Source organism: Gambusia affinis, linkage group LG21, assembly GCF_019740435.1.
Source record: "Gambusia affinis linkage group LG21, SWU_Gaff_1.0, whole genome shotgun sequence".
Classification (NCBI taxonomy): domain Eukaryota; kingdom Metazoa; phylum Chordata; class Actinopteri; order Cyprinodontiformes; family Poeciliidae; genus Gambusia; species Gambusia affinis.
This window is the reverse complement of record NC_057888.1, coordinates 20059848-20078797: the sequence shown is the minus strand read 5'-3', so window position 1 is coordinate 20078797 and position 18950 is coordinate 20059848. Positions and strand designations below refer to the sequence as shown.

Here is an 18950-nt window from a genome sequence, read left to right as displayed (position 1 = left end):
TGGCCAGTGCTCAAAATTGCAATATTGGTATCGTATCGGAAGTGAAAAAGTTGTACCGTGACACTCTCAGTTGCAATCAATGACTTTTTAAATAATAATAATAGGCACTGCTATTATTATTTTACTGATTATTCTAGCAAAAAAATTGCAGATGTCATTGAACCACTTAAGCTTCTTTTATGCAATTTTAGAAATGTTTTAAAGTATGTCCTTTTAAGAAAAGAAAGTGAGAAAACGGTTCACTAAAATAAAACTTCCTACTAGCAATAACATTGAATTCTTGTAGTGTAGCAAAGAATTCATCTGCTGATTAAAAATACCGCCAACATCAACATGTGAAAATCTAGGCTCTATCGGTTTTACTGAACATCAATACAGCGTAGGGCTGATCTGTTGGTTATTTTTTGGACTAAATGAGTAATAACTGGACAGCAAACGGTGCTTAATAGATTTTTTTTTATTTTTTTTTTAACTAAATCTGTGCCACTTGAGAAGTTCTGGATAGACCTTATTTACAAAAAGAAAAAAAAAAAAGATTTATCTTAAATCAGAATGCATATATTTTGGAGAGTTTTGGCTTAATTACAACAATACTTGTAGAAATTGGCTTTTTAGTCTCTATACTCTAGTTACCAATTAATCTATGAAATTAGTTGACGATTATTTCAACAATTGGTTCCTCATAATTAATCCGATTAATCGTTTCAGAAATACTTTCTTCAAACATCGCTGCTATTCTTGCCACTCTCCTATAAAAGATGGATATGTACAATCAACAGTTTTCCTGTTGAGAGTTTCCTGTTAAGTTGAGAGTTTTTTCATATACTCCCCCTTCCCTTTCTGGAAAGAGTTTTGCCAGACTCTTCCTAGATAATACAAATTTATGCCTTCTACTCCTGATTGCTAATTGAAGCTATTCAAACTATGCATCATTCTCCTTCGATTTCTCACTTAACTCTGTGTTGGTCTATTACATGAGATTCCTTTGAGATCCATTGCTCGGTCTCCTTCAGCTTCAGTCAGGATTTCTTGACTCTTTTTGTGTAGTTTATGCAGTATGACAACATAAGCGTCAGTGAGTTAAATCATTCGGCCATCCTTCGCCACATTATGTGCGCTATCAGTCTATTCTCGGATGTTTGCTCACACACTCGGACTCTGCTCTGTAGTTTGCTCCTCCCCCAAGGGCCTGATTTAGGCAATCTGCGCTGCATTGTCCTACCCAGGCTGCTCCTCGCGCCCCTCAGGCTCCTCACCATGCCCCTCGTCTCTTCCCGGGCCAGGAATAAGGAGCTGACACCAAACTGTCAACCTGCAACCTGTCATACCCCTGCAGCCTGGGCAAAACATTTCAAACGTTCAGCCAAAACCTCGCCGCCTCCCTGGTTTTATTTATCAGCCTAACAACCCCTGACAGCCCTTCGTTTGACCCATTCCTACTGAATCCTGTAAGGACGCTGCTGCCCCACATATGGTTAGATGTATTTTTAGTTTACATAGCTGCATGTGTTATCCATATGCTTATATCAGTCTGTCTTTGACTGAGCTATATCATTAAAGACACAGCCGATCCATCTCCCCCTCTTTTTTTATTTTTATTTTTTTGTCTCCCCGATGCCAAATCCGGATGGCTGTGGTGTCTTTTCACACAAGTGGGCATTGTAGAGGAACACAATGTTGTTGTGTTTTGGGGAATGAAAGCTGGCCATTGTTGCGGACTGTTGCATGAATCACGGTTTTTATTTGATATGAAACGGGTAATTCCATTGTGTAACGGCATTAACGGTGCTCTGGCAGAGGGGGGAGGAGGAAAGGAAGAGAGAAGGTGGATGGGACGTACGACAACAGCTCAACTTTTAGAGGAAGACATGCGCAACTTTTCACCAATATTGGAGATAATCCTCATTTAGTGATGACTCCGGGGGTAAGTGGCTCAGATTTGGGTTTCAGCTAGAGGGAAGCCCAGGGGCGGTGAGCTAGAACCAGTGTTATAATAGTTTTTATTGTAGATTAGATTTATTTTGTTGTGACCTTTTGTTTGACCTTGGTTATAGCAGGCGGATATCTGGTAACATTAAGGACAAGTGACCTACAACTCTCTTTATTAAGCTGTTGTCTGTATGGAATGATAGTCCTCATCTACTGCTAGCAAACCTGCGGATTGTTCTGAAATTAAATTTCAACTGAAGAAAGTTTCCAACAACCAGGGATAGGAAAACACATATTGAATACGTCAACCTTTTTCAGGAAATATGATCCTAATGGGACTGTTGATGTGAAAGTCACATCAGATTTAAGTAGCAACCCAAACTGTGCTATATGGCTCAGTCAAAGACAGAATGATATAAGAAATCAACTGAATTTAGTCCAATGTGCAATAACAGTGGAATGGTGCAAGTATTGAACATACTTACTGAAATGTATTCAATACTTAGTCAAAGGCTTCTTTGGCCATGAGAACCTCACTACATTTCATGTTCGGAGAGACTCGTTGGATGAAATACTACTGTGTCATTTTGACCCTTTCTTCCACACAAACAGTCATTTAAATCTAAATGATTCTGGTGCTCCTGTGAATGCACTTTAAAATTGTGTGCAGTGACAGGAGACCTGAATGCACACAATTGAACCTTCAGGTCTTTTGCTGAAATGAAGATCAGCAAAAGACCTGCTGACCTTCGAGTCTTTTGAACATTTTGAGTTGTGATTTAGTTGGGAGATTAACAGGGCCATTAGCTTTATTTCATTTCACCAAACCAGATTTGGTTTCTTCTACTTTCCATTTTGGGAAAACAGCCCACACCATGATATTTTTCTCCACCTCCAACCTTAACTGTTGCTATGGTGTTTTGGGGATGATGCTTCATCCTCCAAACATGTGCAAAAGAGTTCAAATTGGTCTGACATATGTGACATAACTAGTTTTAGTATCTCATTTGCTTATTCACATGTTCTAAAGCAATCTTGAAACCAAGTTCTCCCCAGTTTTCCTTCAGCAGTAGAGCTTTGTGCAGTGATTGGGTTGAGAAACTGTCCCTGCTAATTGCAGATGTTTTTAAAGCTCACTGGAAGTTGTCATTGGCTCTTCTAATCATTCTTTTGGCTCCTCTGTCAACATTCTTGTGAGAAGAACCTGGTCATGGCCGGTTTAAGGTGTGATTAGTCTCTGTATCCAGTCTCAGAAGTTTAGAAATATTTGCTTTGACTAGTCATGAGATGCTTCTTTTGGGATATCTTTGATTATAGGCCATCAGTTAGTATTTAATTTTATACATAGACAAGGAAAAAGTGTCAAGTTCAGTGTTTATTTTTCCCACTATAATTATCTTTTATGATCTTTTACTGCCATTTGTAGCGTTTCCATGAGATAATGTCAGATCAATGGCATCATGACAATATTGTTTTTTTTTTTTGTTTTTTTGTTTTTTTTGCCCAACACAAGTTCAGCTGAAGTTCAGGAAATAATGATGAGTAAAATGCTGTGCATCCTATGTCTGCGCACTCATCCGTAAGCAAATTAATTGCAGCCCCTCCCCTTTGTTTCTTTAGCATTGACATTGCTTCAACGGGAAGGTCCTTGGAAACTCCGAACCGGCCTCTTCCTGAGGGGATTACTCAAATCACAAACGGGAAGAGTTAAACTCAACAAAAGTATTAACTGGCTAAGCGCCAAGAGTCAATCCTCCAAAACTAACAGGTTTAAGGTTTTAAATGGAAAAAAAAAAGAAGAGATAATCGTATTAAAGAGCCAGACGCACAAAGGGAGCTGCGTTTTCACGGTGCCGGATCCCGTTAATCACCTAATCACCTAGCGGGCTGTCCCGGGGTTCAGGTACGAGGAAGCCATGCTGCCCTCTCAGATGGCTTTTTATAGCTCCGTTTCATTCTGCCTGTATGGAACTATGATGGCTAAACAAACACAGACGAGCAAAACAAATGCTAATCAGTTTGCAGCTGAATACATTTTGTCGAGGCTGCGTCAGCCGTCTGTTTTTTTCAAAAGAGGGGGGAGGAGGGGAACAAGCCATTTGGCTCTGCCTTTTAACAATCCCAGTGTGATTGGCTTTAAAACCGTCTGCGCGGCGTTTGATTCTGGCAACGAGTCACACGCCGCTTTTCTTTTATGCCGTTTCTTTTTGAGGACAGCCAGGTTGTTTGCATGAATGAGTGGGCTGCAGCAGCATCTCTGCCTCTGACAAGGCATCAAGCATGACTTCATCAAGGGCATTACATCATGAGAGGATGCACACTGGGTATCCCTAATGCAATCATTCATTAGTCCTTCAAGATAAGAGTCATTGTCATTTTTTGGGGGGTTGAGGGGCACAGGGAGTATGTATAATTTATTACTTTGTAAAACATTTACTGTTTGGCTTTATTTAATGGGTAGGAAGAGATTTTTTTTAGTTGAATCCTTTTCAACTTTCTCTTGTTCATTAAGGCAATTGTTTTAGCATTTGCTGTTAGCGAATGAATGTCCCAGTAGATGTTCTTCTAACACACCCTTTATTTCTACTGTTTTAAATATGAGGACATATTTAATAAAAAAATAATTATCTGGTCCAGTAGCTTGACACACCAGATTCCACACAGTTATTATTCCCTGACCAAAAATGGAAAAAGCTATTTGTGGAAATACAAAATAGTCCTTGGCTCTTTCTGTAGAATTTGTAAGGGAAAGTAGTAGTTCAGGTGCTGCTAATTTATTCACGTAAGTGATCGTCACCAAGTGTGTGAAGAAATTTCTACCAGCAGCAAACTTCACATCGATGATCCCAAGCACAGCAGCAAATCTACAATGGAAAGACTGATAAACAATCACTGGGTGCAACGATCTTGTCAAAGTCTGGACCCGACCTAAGAGATGTCTCCAATGATGTGAGACTGAAAGTCATTTTATTCATTTTAGGTCAGTTTAATTTAATTCACTGAATCAATCCCAAAGAGAAATTAAACGTAGTCATAACTCATATCCAGGTGGATATACTATCCACTCGATAGTGATGCAGCAGCCAGCCTCTGTTACTGTATGACAGTCTCATGACTGTCATGACATGGTAACAGCTCACTTTCCATCTAATCTCAGTGTCTGTATGGTCAGAAAGTCGGGCACCAAAACTTTGGAGTTGGCGATATTGTTGTTTTTGTGTCGTTTCTTTTAGCAGTTATTGGCGCTTCGTCACCACAGCTGAGGAGGTTCAAAGGGTTTGGTTGGTTCGACATAGTGCTGTGTGAAAGCAAACCACACCAGCTGAAAATGTAACAAATTTTGCAATTTGGGTCCCCAATCGAACCGAGTCTACCAGACTATCAGGTGTGAACCCCTTATTGTAATAGTTCTCAGTTTTGTCCAAACACTTATCCTGCTGGGAAGCCCATTGGCTGAGTGCATGTCTGGAAAATCCTCCACCTATTCATTTTCTTCTACTTATTCGAGATTTGGTTCTCGAATAAATAGAGAAAAGTTCCAGTTGGGGAAACACTGATCAGTTACGGATCAGTCAACCTTTCTTTTTTCTGGTTGAAAACCATGATTTTATGCTACCTCAACCCTTCACACTCAGCTGCAGTGGAAGGATGCTGAAGGTCATATCTTGAAGGCACCAAGAGAACCATATCATCCGCAAAGGACAAAAATGAAACCCCTAAAGTCTCAAACCAGACCCCCGTCCTCTTTGCGACTAACTTTCCACCCATGAACCTTGCAAACAGGATCAGGGACAAGGGGGCAGCCCTGACGGAGTCCAACCAGCGCTTTGAACAAGCTCCACTTTGTCCCGGGAGTTGGGCACAGTCTCTTGCTTGCGGATACACTTTAGGGTGCTGAGGTGAACACAAGAGGGACACTGTCCTCCAGCAGTTTTGGTGATGCAAAACATGGGCTTTGGAATGCTGCTACCAGCTGGAAGTCTGTGGGAATCCAAACGCAAACAGTGGCCCTGCTTTTTAACGCAGCAGAACAGGCTCTAAAACTCCTCTTGCAGCTGTTGATGATGCCGTGCAGGAGGAGACGAGGGAACAGTTGGGGAGCTGGCGGGGGTTCACTTATGTCGTGGCGCCTTCTTTTTTTCCCCCGTTGTCTCAAATTTCCATAAAGGTCTTGACAACATTCGGACACGGATAGCGAGGATAATAGTTTTACCCTCACCTTTTTTTCCCCCTTCCGTCTCTCTTCAAGTGTATTCACACTAACCTCTTTTCTGTCTGCCTCTCTCCCAGTGATGGCCTCCGCTGTGCAGCTGTGCCTGTAATCCTGCCGGTGTGTGTAAGGGAAGAAGCGGAGACGCCTTGAAAAGCGACCTTCCTAAAGGCAGAGAGGGGGTGGGAGGAAACACCAGCACCAGCAGAAACAAATGCCACCATGTACAGCGTGGAGGACCTCCTCATCTCTCATGGATACAAACTGCCCAGACATGCCGCCTCCTCCACCCCTACGCCAGTCCCCGCATCGTCATCCGCCCGTCAACCACCCTCATCCTCGCCGCCGTCCTACAGCAAACACCACGAAATCCTGGAGAACAAGTCCGGCCCCAGGACAGTGAACGGCTACGAGCGGGGGCCCGCGTCGGCCATGGGGAACAGCGGCGGAACAAGGCAGCCCCAAGTGTACGTCGGCGGCTGCCCCAACAACAACAATGAACCCAGCGAGGGGAGCCAGCCGAAACGAGACGGTGAGAACCGGGGCCAAACCGATACCCACTCCTTGGGGGAATCGCTGACGTCGGACAGCGGGTAAGACCTGATGCTGCGATGGCTTCCTGTACCGTAAAAACTTATTTCTGTATGTGATTTTTATAAACGGTGTGGTTTTCTTTATTTACATATTTGTTAAAACTGCCAACCATATCCTGACAGTACAACATGAGACGGATATCTGTGAAAAATTAGAGCTCCTCTGCCTCCTCCCTGTGATCCTATTGCCATCTGCAGGGATGCACCACTCGGATAGAAACAGCCAATCATAGCCAAGAGGAGGGTCTTAGCGCTGTCAGTCAAGCTCATGCACGCGTTGCTCAGTGTGCTAATCGTGGAGAAACAACGTATTGTTCCAGGAAAACTTTTTATACCGTTGTCCTTGGCAGCCAAGCTAACCAGCTTTAGCATTCCTACATTATGGGGAACTGTAGCATAACAGAAAGCAAGGCAGAGAGTATGATCTGAGTTTCATAATAAGCAATTATTCAATTAATCACATAATAAATTAAAATGAGCGTGATAACTACTATACTGACGATTTATATTTTATGAAGGGTAGTTATGTTTACCGAGACAAAATTGATCTATTTTATTTATGGTTTCGGTTGTGTGTGTGTTTTGCTTATTGTCTTTGTTGTGTTTTATTTTGGATGCTTAAAAAACCTTCCAGGTCCAATGTAGAGTTTTTGTTACAGAATTAATTATTGATCTTGAAGAAATGCTGTCATTAGCTGGAAGGTCTGTCGTCATGTTACTTGAAAATGATCTCCAGACAACATTTATTGCAATAGTTACTGGGACAATAAGAATCGATTGTAGAATCTATTGTTGTAACAGGCTCAAGTGTGAGGATGATGGCTGGCTCCGATTGGCTGTTTCAGAACCAGCCAGCTCTGATTGGCTGTGTATTTCTGCAGATTACTGTAGGACCACAGGAAGGAGGCAGAGCTTGATGTTTTCCAGACGATCTGTCTGACATTAAATGTCATGACATAGTGACAGTTTTTATATATATCTAGAAAAAAAAATATTGTTTCTAAAAATTACATGTGTAGTTTTAATTATTGAACAATAATTTTGTATGACAGACCAACACAAAGTAGGGCATAACTTTTATTTGACTTTTACAAAAGTATTTCACTTTTTTTATTAACAGTTAACAATTTTGGCATTCATTTATCGACCCAACTCTGTTTTCTAGAACCACTTTTGCTGCAGTCTGTATTTGCTTCGCACTTATGAAGACTTTTTACCCTTCCGTCCTCCTAAATAGGTCAAGCTCAGTCCGAGAAGATGCAGTCTGCCAGAATATCAATTTTAAATCCTTGGTACTGATTCTTAAGTGGATTTAGATTGACTCATGCATACATTTTGATCTAAACCTTTCCACTGTAGCTTTGTATGTTCTGGATTGCTCTCCTGGTGGAAGGTAAACCTCCACCACAGGAGTAACTTTAGCTCCATGTTTAACTCGGACCTGTTATTTAAAAAAAACCCCACACATCTCCACTCCATGGTGATGATTTCACAGTAGGGATGCTGTGTTTCAGGTGATGTGCTTTGTCAGCTTTCCTCCATATGTAGCCAGAAAGTTTAATTTTGGTCTCATCTAACCAGAACACTTTATTCCATTGCTTGTGGCAAAAATTGTAAAGGCCTTCTTTCCACAAATGCTTTCATCTCGCCAATTTTTACATAAAAACCAAATTAGCAGAGTGCACATCTAATAATTACAGATTGTCCCAGCTGAGCTGTGGATATCTGCTCCTCCTCCAGAATAACCTGGACCCCTTGGCTGCTTCTCTAATTAGTTCTGTTTTTGCCTGGCCAGCCAGTGTACATGGAAGGCCAGGTGCAGATGTACTGTGGTTTTCCCATTTTCGAGTGATGGATTGAGCAGGGCTCTGTTGGATGTTAAAACCTTGGAAAATAATTTTCGAATTTAATCATGCTTTTAAACTTCACCACAACTGTATCTGACCTGATTGATGAGTTCCTCAGACTTCTAAGAGAGCATAAAGCGATTGGCAGCAATGGCTCAGCCGTTGGCCTTGTCTTTGACTGCGCCACAGCTACACTTCTAAAAGAGAAACAAATCTGAGACAGAACATAAAGTAATAATGGCAGCACTCACCATCCTCTGTTGCTCTGCCGTGACAGAGGTTTGACTGACGGACCCGTCCACTGCTTCTTCACAGCCACCCCATTGCAACTAATCAGACCAGTTCTGCAGCGATTCATTGAATGATTCGACAGACTCTATTATTAAAATTCCTCCAGGCAAATCATCTGTCTCGAAGCTTTGTTAAAGTATGTTTTACTACTTAGCACTGTGTGCTATGGTCGGACGATTATTTGTGTTGCGCAACGCAGGCGAAAGACATTTACTAATTAGGTGGCTTCTTATGGGAATTGATTGGACAGAATTGTATTTAGGAGTGTCGGAGTAAAGAGGACATGTCTTTAAAAACTTTGATAATTGATAATATTCCTCCTGTTTGGCCTGGTGATTGTAATGTTACAGAAAATAGAGGCGTGTGGGTACTTCACATGATGATGCAAAACTTCTTAACACCTCAGCTTGATCTGTCGCTCACTTCTAAAATTCGCCCTTGTGTGTAAGCTCCTCTCATTACATTTCTCTTCTCATCCCTCCTCTTCTTCTAAGGCCCCTTTTTTTTAAGCAGAAGAGGGATAATGTATGCTCGTGTGTTAATCTCCCTCGTGGGACCTCTTGGAATTGTAATCAACACAGCTTTTGGGCAAACCCGGACTGCTCCCCTCAACCCCCCGTTTCAGCGCGCCCCACGTTTACACAGGTTGCCAGGTTTGTCGGGATTCCTCTCCGCTTCCGTGTTTTCCACTCGCATAAACCAATACTCCCGGTGTTTCACACGTAATACACCTGCCTCCATAATGGATATGTCATGAATTAAACAGCACTTATATAGGGAATATTTAAACATGCAGATGGAGGATTGGCTATATTTAGCCTCTCAGATAGGGAGACGCTGGAGTGTGGGATATTTTCCAGGGATGTTGCCCCACTTTAGCCAGTCTGGGACTTTTATAGCAAAGCTGTTGATCTTGTATATGTGCATCAGTTCACTGTAAATAAGACTAAAGTCAATACAGATGTTTTCTTGTCTAGATAATTAGTCCGGGCTGCTGGATTTATTTCCCCCCCTAAAATATTTTGTTAGGGCAAATTTGAGTTTTTCCTCTCCAAACAGTTTTAGCTACCGAGGCAGACTCCTGAAATGTGTCACGTAACCCATAATTAGCCTCGGTGGTTGTGCGTTTTCTCAGCTGTTTTGTTGTATCATGTAGCTGGGATGCCGTTGCTGTTGGGAATGTGGGAATTACAGACATATGTTCCGCAATTTCAATCTGTTGTTTGTTCATCCATCTTCGGCCCCAACACGTTTAGCCTGGCAGCTTTGGTTTAGATAAGGACCAGGCCTATCTTTACACTCCCTCCAGACCAGTCCTGTTTAACCCAATTAGACTGATGATGATGATGATGATGGCAACTCATCGTTAAATGTCCTCAGATTTACCAGACTGTTGTGGCCCCATTCCGCCCCTACCCTCCTCTTCCCTCCCCAATCTCTTCCAGTAAACATTCACTGGCCGGTAATGATCGCGGATGGAAATGTCAAGGACGCTCGGCAGCCGAGGCCTCTGGAGGATGTGCACATGTGCGCTTGCGTCTTGTTTACATTTCCAGTCAGTCTGCATCACCAGGAACGGTCTGAAACGACTGTGTCTCGTTGTTGCCCATGCGGCCCGCGGTCGAGCGTCACCGGAGTGAAATTTGGCTCGCTGTTTGAGGCGGAGCGAAAAAATGAAATTGCGACAGGAAGGCTGTCAGTGAGACGGCGTCTGAAGCCCTGATGTGTTGAGGACGGCGATGTAGGAGTAACAGACACAGTGTGTCATTGTGTAATGTGTTCACTGTCCCCTGTAGGAAAGCTCAATTACCTAACATTACATGACTATTTATAGGCATCTGTCTCCATCTAGTGGGATGGGATTTCTGTTTTTTGTTTTTTTTCTTTTTGTTTTTTCCCCCATCTGTTTATGTTTCTGAGTATTTTGTCATTATAATGGTACCTGGATAGCTGTGAAAATGTGTTGTTCTCTTATGGACTTTCTTTTTTTTTTTGTCACATTTAAATGTTTCAGGTCATCAGACAAATCTGATATCAGTCAACTTGAGTGAATAGAAAAATCTTATTTGGTATACAGTGAACCCTCGCTATAACGCAGATCACCTTTCATGCCCTCCCTGCTTTGTGGTGTTTTTTTGTGCAGTTTTTTTTTTTTTTCCACAGTGCTTTGTGTTCTGCGTCCTGATTGGCTGAACAGTCTCCGCGCTTCTTCTCTACCTGTGTGAATATAACGTTACGGTATTTAAATATACATAATACAGCTTGGCAAATATTTTTGCCCAGAAGAAAACAGAGCGAGAACAACTACCGATAACTATGTTCTTCTCCCGAAAAAACTCACCTGCACCACAGGCTTCAGAAGAAAAAGACACTGGAGAGAGCGGAGTGAGGCCACCGAGTCACAGTCAGAGGAACAGTGAAATACGCGAGTCACAGTTTGTCCTACTGTTCTTTGTATTGATGATTAAAATGATTATTTTACTGTAGTTATTTGTAAGAAAGCGTTCTTTTTGTAAAAAAAAAAAAAATGTTCTGTATAATAATTGTAAAAAAATAATGTTAACTACTTCATGGATTTTGCCTATCATGGGTTCTTTTCGGAAAGCAACCCCCGCGAACAACGAGGGTTCACTGTGTACAGCATTTGTTTAACAACTGAAAGCAATTGTGCTATAAAATGGCACCTTATGCCAGGAAAGTACATAATGCTGCCCCTTTAAAGGAAATTAGCTGTCCAAATAGGAGTGGGCGATTTGGATTTACAGTTCGATCAAGATATTTTGTGGTTCTATTGTGATAATGACAAACATGATGATAAAAATTATTTATTACTTCTTTTTTTAGGTCACTGTATGACTTTGATTGCATGATAGTAACCATTATTTTGTACTATATAGTAAGTAGAATAACATTTTGTTCAGTATGACTTAGGGCTGGAAAATATGGCTGAAAAAACTAACCACGATACTAGCATTTCATATCAATATCAGTAATTATTTATACATCTTTTGTTTTGAATATCTGAAATGCCAAACTGATTTGACCTTTCCTGTTTTAGTCGCAGTTCTCGTCCCACACTGTTGTTTTTTTTAGGGGGGGGGTTTTAGCAGTTATGAGGCACGGTGATGAAACCCGACTCTGCTGCTGTGCAAGTAACTCAACAGGTTGTTGCTAAGTAACCAAAGAGTGAATGAGTTAGCTTACTTAGCTGGCTGTGAGAAGATAAAGTTAAGTTTAAATGAAAAATACTTTATTTTTGAATTAAATTGAAGGTTGAGTGGTTTAAGCCTTTCCTACATCTACCAGAATGCTGTGCGGTTCTGGATCGGAGTTCAGTAAAAATGAATTAATATTCTATCAGAATATTGATACTGATCTATTGCAATACAAATTGTTATTGATTTATTGTCCAGCCTTGGTATAGCGTTGTTCTTTATTTTTTCTTTTGCATTATTGTTGATTTTTAGGTATTTATTTTATAATGAGGGTTCACTGTATACAGCATTTGAAGAAAAAGACACTAGCACTGACTTAAGATTTTCACTGAAAAATCTTATAGAGTGTCTATAACTGGCGTATAAAAACTCTCGAATCTTGTCCACTTTTTGTTCAGTTCACAGATGGTACTCTGACATTTTCATTTATTTGGCTTTCCTTCAAGGTTTTGCGATGGCAACAGAGGCCCACAGCCACAATCCAAGGATGTTTCATACTGGAGGAGGAGAGGACAGGATTTCAGCGTGCTGCTGGACTACGCTGACATCAGGGAACCCCATGGAAAGGGACAGGGAGGGTACAGCAGGCCAGAAGGGCCTCAGCAGGCCAGAGGTCAAGAGCTCTCTGTGGAGGACCGTCAGAGAGCAGCTCAGGAAAGGCAGCGCTGGGCAGCCCATGCCCAAGCTCAAGCCCTAGCCCAGACACAGGGTCGCTCTAGAGAAAGGGAGGCCGCTCTCCAGCAATGGAGGATGGCAACTGAGAGGAAATGCCAGAGCCTGGGGACGGAGGAGTGGCACCCAGCTGTGAGCTTCGGCCGCCAGATGTCTCAGAGCGAGGCGGAGCGTTGGGGACAGGAGCAGCAGCGACTCCATGCCAGAACGCCGGAGGGCATGGTAGTCCACCCCAGGACCAAAGCTAAATCCCAGTCTCTGCCCAGGGTGTTGCAACCCGAGAGCCTGCAATACGTGGACATAGCATTGTCTGGTAAGGAAATGTTCAGGCGGGTCAACGGCCACCCGCTGACCCACCAAGACTTTTATCGAGCACCTCGCTGGCCAGAAAACGGGAGGCCGGCCAGTGCCAACCAACTCTCAATCACACCAAAGGCCCGCTTCACCCGACCCCCCAGACCCCCTTCTTACGAGATGCACCAGCAGATCAGGGGAAGCTGCGAGGTTCTGTCCGGCAGAGAGTCAGTGACCCCCATGGCAAGGGACAGAACTCCCATCCCCACATCGAGAAGTAACGACCCTCAGTTGGACTATTTTGCACAGGATTCTGGGCCTCCGGGGTATATTCCTCCTCCGTCTTATAAAAGAGCTCCAATAATGGGAGGGGCGTTCCGAGGATATGGAGATGTTCCTTTTGAGTACAGGTTATTATTGCCTTTTTTCATAAGACATTTGCATTCTCTTATGAAACTTAAACATGGAGAGCTAAGTTTAAAAGAGCCACTGTTGGATTTAAATGTCTGAAAATGATCACAAAAATAACAGCAGACAGTTTAAAATGATATTTTTGTCAGGCATTTGGTTAAAACTTTAGGAGCTGTCTTAATTGTCTGTCATCTGTTTTATTTAAATTTGGTCTCATTCTCATGAAAATTCATTTATTAAGCAGAAACTAGGATTATAGTTTAGTTTTATCATATAACATCTCAGCATAGTTCTTTTCTCAGTCAAGGTATTTGAATTAGCTAAGTAATCATTTCAAACAGTTGTTCTTGCCCCTAAAGCCTCAGTCTGTGTCTAACACACATGAACATCATTCATGTGTGTTAGCCACTGTCTTTCACTTACAGACAGGATGTTTTCTCTACAGCCTAACCAGTGCAGCGGGTTCTTCATTGCCTTCCCAGAGAAGAACAAAAGGAAAAGATCTCAATATAAAACTTGAAGTAAACCTAAGATGGTCCAATTCAGGATACTTTTATAGATTGATACGAGAGTCCCCATGAAATGCAAATCCTATCGACTGTTGTTAGTCTGCTATAAGTAATTTTGTAATCTGCTGCACCCATAGTGTTGGTTAACAAAAGGTGCTGCTAGCTAACACTGTGGTTTCAGCTACAGCAGCATCAAATTGGTTTTGAAAATCCACATCCGATTTGAAACATTTTGGACCAGTTCCTAGTGCATTCCTCATAATACATGCATGTATCAAGGTGATGTAAGTGAATTATCAGACAATTGAAACATAAGCAAATAAAATTTCAAAATGCTAAGATTAAAAAGCAGGCAAGCAACTTGTTCTATTTGTCCAACTGACGAAAACTGCATTAAACTATCTTAAGAGCCAAATTGTCAGTCATTCCAATCAACTAATTCAGATGAAAACATTGTCAGCTGTAACAAGGTGTGGGTTTATTGCATAAAGATAAAAAAATACAGTAGTCCAATCAGGTATTTGAGGCAGACATTTTTTTTAATTAATAATCTTTCATTATTTGTGCTTTATATGTCTAAATATACAGCAGAATAGTGCTACACATTTATTCAAGTGCATCTGTTCATAAAACCATTGTATTGATTTTCATGTTTTCTTTGTTCCTTTAACTTTTAGGTACAGAGGGGATATGTATCCACAGATACAAGTGGCTCCTGATGGATCTCATTGGTTCATCAGGCATCCAGCTTGTTCCTGGCCTGGTCCCCACAGAGACAGAAGTGCATCCAGCCAGAAGCAGCTTTACCCTGTGTATTCAACCCAGGAGCATTCAGGAGGAGGAGTTCAGTATATCTCCTTTGATGATCCTCGCATTCGTCACATTTCCTCAGCTCTGGGTGGTAACTCTCTGACGGACGCTGACAAAATCCGCCACATCCGTAATGAGCTTCCCAGCGTCACCGTATCGGAGCCTGCACCCGATGACAGTGCCTTTTTGCCCCCGCCACTGGGGCCTTTTGTCTCTGCCAAACTGGCAGGTGAAAATAACCAGACGTCTTCTAGCAATGTGGACAATGAAAATAAAAGGTGGCGAAGTGATTTGCACAAAGACTCTATAAGTAACTTCCGAGCACCTGACCAAAACTGCAACAACAGACATCTCAACACTCTACCATCGCCATCCTCCCCCTCTTCAGCTTTTCAGCTCCCATTAACAAGGACCTTTTCTCGTCAGGGGTCCAGTTCAGACCAGGTCTTTGCAGAAACCATCACACAAGTAAAAACAATTGTTCCAGAGTCAGGGCAAGAAATCCAAAGGAACACCAAAAGAAGAGTGAGTGAAACTATTTTCTGCCTCGTGTCTGTCCCCGTTCACACGCCGACAAACATTAATAAAGGCTTAGCAGCTGATCAGAACAATAATGAGGCAATGCCAAACCTGACCATTACGAACACTGACACTTTTGCTGTAGGTCTCAAAGAAAGCCCCAACATCCGTAGCAAGTCTGTGAACGAGATCCCTATCAAGTCACACTACTCTCACTACCACACTACCAGCACGTCCTCAATGAGGAATTACAAAAGAGCTCCTTTAAGAAAGGAGGTCATAGACGCCTGGGTACTTCAAGCAAATGAGGACAAAGAGTTAGGCTATGGTGGATCTTGGCCTGGAAACCAATACCGTAACCAGGAAACCCAAACAGGCTCACCTGTGACAGGTTTTAAAAGTCCAGAAACCCAAAGCCCTACCAAGAGACAGGAGGCTCTTCATTCAGCCTCAGATACAACTATGGATCTTGATGTTGGGACTGATGGTGCCTCCTCTTATGGATACCCAATGACAGGTCAAAAGAACCTTCATCTTTCCAGTAACAGCGCCTTCTCCCGTCTTAGCTTAAGCCCAACACAAACAGAATCACTTCAGCACACACAACAGGACTCCTCATCTCCTACCAAGACACATAATCAGGGAGAACATCAGTTATCTTCTCTTAAGAAGAGCAGTCCACCTGAAAGTGAAGAACAACTGGTCTTTGGGCAATTTCTCTTGAAGCCAGTGAACCGACGACCCTGTGACGCAATTGGTGAATTGGAGACTATTAACAAAGAGATGGAAGATACAATTAGCAAAAGACCAAATGTGAGTCGATTTAAAAATGACAGTGCGGATGAAAGACTGGCTTGTTTTAAATCAGGAGCACATTTCACTGGTGGTCCAGAACCAGGCCGGGAAGCAATTAGTCTCCCACCAATGCACATCGAAAGGCCCAATCATATAAAAAAGCGATCAAAGTCTTTTGCCTCTAGTGCTGATCTGGAATCATTGGAAATGAGTGGAACTTTCTCCAAGCCACAGGCCAATAACATCCCACTAACAAGTAAGCAATCCCCTCTTCCCAAACCAAGCCGAAGCAACAATTTTCTCCTGTCTTTTGTCCCCCCTTGCAGTGATTCAAACCATCTCTACAGGCAGGACATCCCAGTTCCTCAAGAGTCCTTGTTGAGGGATGTGGGGCTTACTGTCTACACAGAAACTCCTGGTGGTCCTGGAGAGCCAATGCAGCGCTCACTTTCAGTCCCATCTCCACTCAATCATAAAGATCATAGTCAGTCCGTGACAGCTCTTGTGAGAACTAGCGGCAGCTTTGAGCACAATTCAAGAGAAGAATTTGATCGTAACTTGAAAGGACACTCTAAATCAGACCTCTCACCAGTCGGTGGTGAGTCAAAGGTCTGCGGAATAGAAAGGGAAAGTTGCATATCGCCTGAAAAAGGCAACTCGCTACATACTACAAGACGGACAATGGAAGTGTCTTATGCATTTAGAGATGATGATAGTGATGAAAGATATGCGCTCTCTGAACCTCTAACATATAAAAATGACTCAACAATAGCAGATAAGCACTTAGAGAGCCTACTTATTCAGGAAAAAGCTAACACTTTGCCTACGGAAGACCTCAGCAACCTGTATGAGGTGAAATTTGCAAAAGGAATCCCTGAAAATGAGTCTATAGAGGAGAGGGCTGCAAGGATCTTAGGTATTGCTGTTCCAGTTGAGGCTTTATGTGTCGAAGACAAACAGTCTGATGACGACGAGCCTGAAATGGACTCTGCTTTGGTTGACAAACAGCTAAGTTCCAATGAAGAAACACAGCAAGTAACAAGAGCGATTGTGCAAGTCCAAGAGGAATCCCTGATAGTCCAGGGACCAGATATGGAGGAGATCAAGGAGACAGGGTCTAGAGTGGTGCAAGAGGAAGAAGACAGACTAAAGCACACAAATGACCACAGTGATGGCCAGCAGAACCAGGATACAGAAACTCCATCAGTCCTAGACATCCCCGAGTTCCCACCAAGTAAGCTTCCTCTGTCCCTACCTGTCACACCAGACGAGACCTTATCACTGAGCATATGTAGTGGGGAGAAGAAAGGGAGAGGCGGAACATGCAAACTTATTGAATCTCTGCAAGATAAGCTGAACTGTTCCGCAGCTTCATCTGCTGCTGCTTCTACTGGGTTGACTACAGACAGAATGGCCCGTCTTAAAGAACTGGACTCTGTGTCTAGAATAAGACGCCTTAGCCTGAAAACCCCAGAGCCTGAATCTAAAGTAGTAGAAGATCTAACAATGAAAGTTTGTAACGAGACAAGGGAGAATGTTGTGCAGCACGGCGTTGACAAGGAGGAGCTGGAAGAGAATGGAAAAATAACTCAAGAAGAGGAAAACCAGAATGAATGTGTCAACTTAAAGAAGTTTGAAGAACCAAAAGAATTGGCTGATGAAATCTGTAGGAAAGAGCAAAGACATTTAGTGGAGGTACATGACATGACCGATGAAACTGGAGAAAAGGCAAGCAGCAAGATAAATGAAGAGCATTTTAAACCAGATGCAGAGGAAAGAATGATGGAATTGAGAATTGTAGAAGATGTTGAAAACACCTCTGAGAACATACCAGAAGCATTGGTCTGTACAGCTGAGACCACCAAACATGCAGAGGAAGGAAAGTTACCAATACCAAAGCAGCGCACCAAGCTCCAGAAGCCTCCTCTGCTTCCTAAACCTCGCAGCGTTCCCAAGAGAGAAATCACTCTGCCACTGAGCTTCAGTACCGGAACTTGCGGCACCTCCGATGTGGAGGATGAGGAAATGCTCTCTGTCTCAGGTGGGTGTGAAAATCATTAAAGGATTATGATGTTTTATACATACATGTCCCCATCATAGTGAATCATCCATTATATAAAACGTAAATATGTCATGTTTGTTACTTTATATATATATATGATATTACCCATTCTCTTTAAATTATATGTGAAGAATAATGTTGATGCTCTTTGCTCAGTAGCTTGGGTGGATGCATTGTCATCCTGAAAAATAGCTTCATCATCACCAGACCTACTTTAGATTAATTGAGTTAGTAAAGTGTCCAAAGGTTCAATGCCTTTCCTGCAGAGGTAATGACTGCCATCTGTCCTACTCCTTTGTCTGACATGCAGTCTTGTATTATTAGTGGCTGTGGAAATGTGCTTGTTTTTTGCACGCAGTCACTGTTATACAGTGCTGCAAAAATGTTAAGAGAAAAGTGCTATCCCAACCCAACTTGGCCCTTTGTGAAAAAGTAAACGGTTGACAGGGAGCCTTTTATATCACTGTGGCCCACTCATTTTTGCAGAATTGTTTTTATTCAATAAAATGTAAAGCATGTACTTATTTGATTGAAGTTGTCCCATAGCTTCTAAGTCATATTCAAGTCCAACCTTTGACTAGGCCAGTCCAAAGCCTTCCCATTGCATTGTGGTAAGCTATTTAGAGGTGTTTTTGCTTGTGTGCTTCAGAATATTGTCCTACTGCATGGTGGCTTGATAATTACGGGTGTACTAGCCAGTTTAATGCTGTACTAGTTAAGTGTTGATCCGTTGCTGATTTGTTATGACACACTGAGTGTGCGTACCGTACGTTGTTCTTGGTGTAGTATGTAA

The 18950-nt window shown here is 42.3% G+C and overlaps 1 protein-coding gene across 8 annotated transcripts in view; it reads left to right on the top strand.

Annotated features, from left to right (window-relative positions):
* jcada (junctional cadherin 5 associated a) overlaps positions 1–18950 on the top strand; it is a 51582-nt gene that overhangs the window by 27635 nt on the left and 4997 nt on the right. For 7 of the 8 annotated variants that reach the window (XM_044104419.1, XM_044104418.1, XM_044104417.1 and 4 more), the window contains 3 exons: positions 6220–6732; positions 12532–13461; positions 14649–18136. In XM_044104419.1, coding sequence (XP_043960354.1) covers positions 6362–6732; positions 12532–13461; positions 14649–18136 — 4789 coding nt within the window. In that variant the 5' untranslated portion in view covers positions 6220–6361. Of the gene's footprint in view, positions 1–1842; positions 1925–6219; positions 6733–12531; positions 13462–14648; positions 18137–18950 lie in introns of those variants that run through there. The other variant, XM_044104422.1, reaches the window with a different exon arrangement.